Source organism: Gobio gobio (genome assembly GCF_949357685.1).
Source record: "Gobio gobio genome assembly, chromosome: 25".
Lineage (NCBI taxonomy): Eukaryota > Metazoa > Chordata > Actinopteri > Cypriniformes > Gobionidae > Gobio > Gobio gobio.
This window is the reverse complement of record NC_137121.1, coordinates 2,993,417-2,999,416: the sequence shown is the minus strand read 5'-3', so window position 1 is coordinate 2,999,416 and position 6,000 is coordinate 2,993,417. Positions and strand designations below refer to the sequence as shown.

At 37.6% G+C, this 6,000-nt stretch overlaps 1 protein-coding gene across 1 annotated transcript in view; it reads right to left on the bottom strand.

Moving 5' to 3' along the window:
* prtgb (protogenin homolog b (Gallus gallus)) overlaps positions 1-6,000 on the bottom strand; it is a gene marked incomplete at both ends in the record, with an annotated part of 53,777 nt that overhangs the window by 6,850 nt on the left and 40,927 nt on the right. The window contains 3 exons of the mRNA XM_079809538.1: positions 1,370-1,497; positions 2,469-2,655; positions 5,736-5,831. Coding sequence (XP_079665664.1) covers positions 1,370-1,497; positions 2,469-2,655; positions 5,736-5,831 — 411 coding nt within the window. The remainder of the gene's footprint in view (positions 1-1,369; positions 1,498-2,468; positions 2,656-5,735; positions 5,832-6,000) is intronic.

Below are 6,000 nucleotides of genomic sequence, written 5' to 3'. Positions count from 1 at the left end.
CTCAAAATACATTTTGAGGGCAAAAACGTCTGGGATAAAGTTGATAATGAAATGAAATATTAGTAATGTATAATATTATACAATATTAAATATACACACTCACCTAAAGGATTATTAGGAACACACACTAATACTGTGTTTGACCCCCTTTCACCTTCAGAACTGCCTTAATTCTACGTGGCATTGATTCCACAAGCTGCTGAAAGCGTTCTTTAGAAATGTTGGCCCATATTGATAGGAGAGCATCTGCAGTTGATGGAGATTTGTGGGCTGCACATCCAGGGCTCGAAGCTCCCGTTCAAGAAACCAGTTTGAAATGATTGGAGCTTTGTGACGGTGCATTATCCTGCTGGAAGTAGCCATCAGAGGATGGGGACATGGTGCTCATAAAGGGATGGACATGGGCAGAAACAATGCTCAGGTAGGCCGTGGCATTTAAGCCATGCCCAATTGGCACTAAGGGGCCTAAAGTGTGCCAAGAAAACATCCCCCACACCATTACACCACCACCACCGGCCTGCACAGTGGGAACAAGGCATGATGGATCCATGTTCTCATTCTGTTTATGCCAAATTCTGACTCTACCATCTGAATGTCTCAACAGAAATCCAGACTCATCAGACCAGGCAACATTTTTCCAGTCTTCAACTGTCCAATTTTGGTGAGCTTGTGCAAATTGTCGCCTCTTTTTCCTCTTTGTAGTGGAGATGAGTGGTACCCGGTGGGGTCTTCTGCTGTTGTAGCCCATCCGCCTCAAGGTTGTGTGTGTTGTGGCTTCACAAATGCTTTGCTGCAGACCTCGGTTGTAACGAGTGGTTATTTCAGTCAAAGTTGCTCTTCTATCAGCTTGAATCAGTCGGCCCATGACCTCTGACCTCTAGCATCAACAAGGCATTTTCTCCCACAGGACTGCCGCATACTGGATGTTTTTCCCTTTTCACACCATTCTTTGTAAACCCTAGAAATGGTTGTGTGTGAAAATCCCAGTAACTGAGCAGATTGTGAAATACTCAGACCGGCCCGTCTGGCACCAACAACCATGCCACGCTCAAAATGTCTTAAATCCCCTTTCTTTCCCATTCTGACGTTCAGTGTGGAGTTCAGGAGATTGTCTTGACCAGGACCACACCCCTAAATGCATTGAAGCAACTGGCATGTGATTGGTTGATTAGATATTTGCATTAATGAGAAATTGAACAGGTGTTCCTAATAATCCTTTAGGTGAGTGTATATATATTTCAGACTTTTGTGTATTTGTTCTCCAAAATTTCCCAAATACATAAATCTTAATTTCGAGTGCACAGGGACAGTCCATTATTTATCTCTTTGGTATTTGCTTTAACGAACGTATCATGAAATATCTCGCTACCTTCCAGGAGAGTCCTCTGATAGGCGGCCGCGCTCCAGGGACTGGACATCTGATCCATGTGAAGACGCACCGCAAACTCATAGCGAGTGTTTGGCCGGAGACCTGCTACTGTTACGGTCTGCTCAGTGCTGAAGAGAGAGGAAACAAATCTGTCATCTGAACCCAGAAGCTGAAGTGCTATCCATGTCAGGCCTGAGTTAAAGGGTTAGTTCACCCAAAAATGAAAATTGTGTCATTAATTCCTCACCCTCATGTGGTTGGACACCCGTCAGACCTCCGTTCATCTTCAGACACAAATGAAGATATTTTAGTGTAAAGCTGATGCTGAGAAAGGCTTCAGATAGGCCTCCATTGGCATTCAGTACATTTACACTCACAAGACCCATAAAAGGCACTAAAAACATCGTTACAAAGTCCATCTCACCACAGTGACTCTACAATAATCTTACGATGCGACGACAATAGTTTTTGTGCAAAAAAAATCTAAATAACGGCTTTATCCAACTTGTTCTTGTCTTCTATGTGTGTCTCCACGACGCATGCGTGAGAATATGAGCAGATCCGGCGTTCGGACACATGACCCAGAAGAGATTTGTTTACGAGCAGAGGAAGACGCGCGTGTCTCAGCTGTTGAATTCTACATTGATCGTGCTTTAGGTCTCGGTGTAGTTCTCAAAATGGGGTTAAAGTGGCATTTCATGGATTCCCGAACGCCGGATCTGCTCATATTCTCACGCATGCGTCGTGGAGACACACACGGAAGACAAGAACAAGCTGGATAAAGTCGTTATTTAGATTTTTTTTTGCGCACAAAAACTATTGTCGTCGCATCGTAAGATTATTGTAGAGTCACTGTGGTGAGATGGACTTTGTAACAACGTTTTTAGTGCCTTTAATGGGTCTTGAGAGTGTAAATGTACTGAATGCCAATGGAGGCCTATCTGAAGCCTTTCTCAGCATCAGCTTTACACTAAAATATCTTCATTTGTGTCTGAAGATGAACGGAGGTCTGACGGGTGTCCAACCACATGAGGCTCAGTCATTAATGACAGAATTTACATTTTTGGGTGAACTAACCCTTTAAGGCCCCGGGACTCACGTTTGGACGTAGCGTACGGCGGAGGCGTCAGGCGGACTCACGGGCCCGAAGCGGATGGAGTAGCTGATGGCTTTCCCAGAACTGAAAGCAGGACGGCCCCAACTCAGACTCACCGCAGAGGAGCTGTTGGCTTTGGCCTGGATGTGGTCGGGCGGCGGCAGGGCGGCCAAACGCCGGTTCGGTGCGGCTGACACACACAGTTTACACTCGTTAGCTTTAGTTTAGTAGACAAATGCTTAAAAGAGTTTACAATAAAGCATTTCAACTTAATACACTTCAGCATACTTTTAAAAAAAGCACTTAATGTAATGTTTTCAGACTTATGATTACATGTTATTTACCATTACATGAAAATGTAGTAGTTTAAATTTATATTACATGCAATTATTTGAACTTAAGAGTGCTTACTTAAAGGGTTAGTTCACCCAAAAATGTAAATTGTGTCATTAATGACTGAGCCTCATGTGGTTGGACACCCGTCAGACCTCCGTTCATCTTCAGACACAAATGAAGATATTTTAGTGTAAATCTGATGCTCTGAAAGGCCTCCATTGGCTCAACTTTACACTCTCAAGACCCTTAAAAGACACTAAAGACTAAAGTTACAAAGTCCATCTCACTACAGCGGCTCTACAATAACTTTATGAAGACGAGAATAGTTTTTGTGCGCAAAAAAACCCTAAATAACGACTTATATAGTGATGAGGATTTCAAAACACGGCATCATGAAGCTTCGAAGCGTTATGAATCAGTGAGTCAAATCATGATTCGGATCGCGTGTCAAACCGCCAAACTGCTGAAATTTGGTGATTCAAACTGCTGAATCGACTCACTGATTCATAACGCTTCGAAGCTTCATGAGGCCGTGTTTTGAAATCGTCATCACTATGTAAGTCGTTATTTAGGATTTTTTGCGCACAAAAACTATTATCGCCGATTCATAAAGTTATTGTAGAGCCGCTGTAGTGAGATGGACTTTGTAAAGACGTCTTTAGTGTCTTTTAAGGGTCTTGAGAGTGTAAAGTGCCATTGAGCCAATGGAGGCCTTTCAGAGCATCAGATTTACACTAAAATATCTTCATTTGTGTCTGAAGATGAACGGAGGTCTGACGGGTGTCCAACCACATGAGGCTCAGTCATTAATGACACAATTTACATTTTTGGGTGAACTAACCCTTTAAGTATCTTTATATGCAATTTCATAATTATATCTCTGAAATATGGTAACCGTGTACTACAGAATGACAAGTGTTTATGGTACTAAAATAAACTTTAATGTAATGCATGTATGTCATGTATTTATAACTACGCATTTTTTAATGATAAACCTGCAATTTAGTACATTTGCACTCTATTAACCCTTACGATAAAGAAGTTTATTCAAGTGTGCTATTAGTATACTTGTTTCAGTCTACTTTTTATGTACTTCTCAAAAATATACTTAAAATTACATTTAATTATACTTATAAGTATACGTTTATATACTAAAAGTGGGCCCTTTTAGTCCCAAGCAGTATTGAAATAGTACACTTACAAGTATACTGCTAGTATATCGATATTAGTACTTACTACATAAAGTATACTTAAAAATATACTTGAACATTACTTAAGTATACTTGAACTTGACGCTTGCTTCTTTTTCGTAAGGGAACTTTAAATGTAATTGTAAATAACACACTAGTTAAAGTTATAATCAAATACTTTACATTTACTTTACATATCAAAATAAGTGTACAACCAAAGATTGGCTGTACAGGGTCTGCAGACTTTAAGTGGTTAAATGAATTTTTAAAAGGCCACTTAAGTGTGTGTACTCTTTTAAGTGCACTTAAGTGTGTAGTCTTTAGTTAAAATTATAATCAAATACGTTGCATTTACTGTACACATCAAATTAAGTGTATGACAAAGGATTATTCAAATGAACCTTTTTAAAAGACCACTTAAGACTACTTGTGATTAGTATTTTAAGTGCACTTAAGTGTGTGTAGTCTTTAGTTAAAATTATAATTATAATCAAATATTTTACATTTACTTTACACATCAAATTAAGTGTACGACAAAGGATTATTGAAATGACCCTTTTTAAAAGGCCACTTAACTGTGTGTACTCTTTTAAGTGCACTGTAGTCTTTAGTTAAAATTATAATCAAATACTTTACATTTACTTTACACATCAAAATAACGTACGACAAAAGATTATTCAAATGAATTTTAAAAGGCCACTTAATTGTGCATAGTTTTTAAGTGCACTTAAGTGGCCTTTTACTTGACTTATACTGAGAGAATACACAGGCGAAGAAGAAGCAGAAACAAAACAGAAGAATTGCTTGCACACAACACTGTTTAACATTATGAAATGAAATGTCGACCCATAAAGAGGTAAAAATATCAAAAATGCTGGCGCTGACTGGCAAGTTTTTAAAAACGCTGGCAGGGAAAGAGTTAAAGTACAGGTAAAGGTATATTTCATGTATAAAAATGAATACTTAAAGTATGATGTTAAATAATAAAAACTTAAGTATACTTGCAGTATTAAACTACAAACATTAAAGTGTACTTTCATGAACTAAAAAATGCGCTACAAGTATTTATCTAGTAAACTGTCAGTATACCTATAAGTTCACTTCTAGTATAGTTGCAGTACAAACTAAAAACATAGATGTAAACTAGTTGTGTATTCAAAGTTTACTACTGTTACACTTAAAGTACACTTAAAAGTATACTTTTATATACTAAAAGTAGGCCAATTTAGTCCCAAGCAGTATTAAAATAGTACACAAGTATACTGCTAGTATATAGATATTAGTACTTACTACTATATACTTGAACATTACTTAAGTATACTTAATAAAATGAACTTGACACATACTTCTTTTTCGTAAGGGAACTTTAAATGTAATATTGAATAACACACTAGTTAAAATTATAATCAAATACTTTACATTTACTTTACACATCAAAATAAGTGTACGACAAAATATTATTTAAAATAATTTTTAAAAGGCCACTTAAGTGGCTTTTTATTTCATTAATGTTATATTATCCGAAGTAAATGGCATTCATCCTTAGTACACTTTGAAGATTTGATGTACACTACAAGTGCACTAAATATTATGCTTATAGGTTAGCTTTTCATGCTAACAATGAAAGATTGGCTTAACAAACATTGCTTTTCTAGTTAAATATCCATTTAATACAAATCCCACGTGATTCAGCATTCAATTTATGAAGATTAAATTCACAAATTCATGTTTTTTGAACACTTACAAGGACATCCTGGAGTGTTGACCGTTTGATGGGCCTGATAGCCATCTCCATTAGCACTGAACGCTAACAGTTTCACATGGTACTTCACTCTGGGGTCTGAAAAACAACAAAGCACAATACAATTATTAAAGCACTCATATGATTTCTGAAGAGTTTACCGTGGTTTTACTACAGTGCCTAAACAAGTCAACTGTTTATGTTGAAAGCATGCTAACGTTTATCCTATGTGTGGATTTTCATCTGCAATGTTTGGCTAAAACATTCA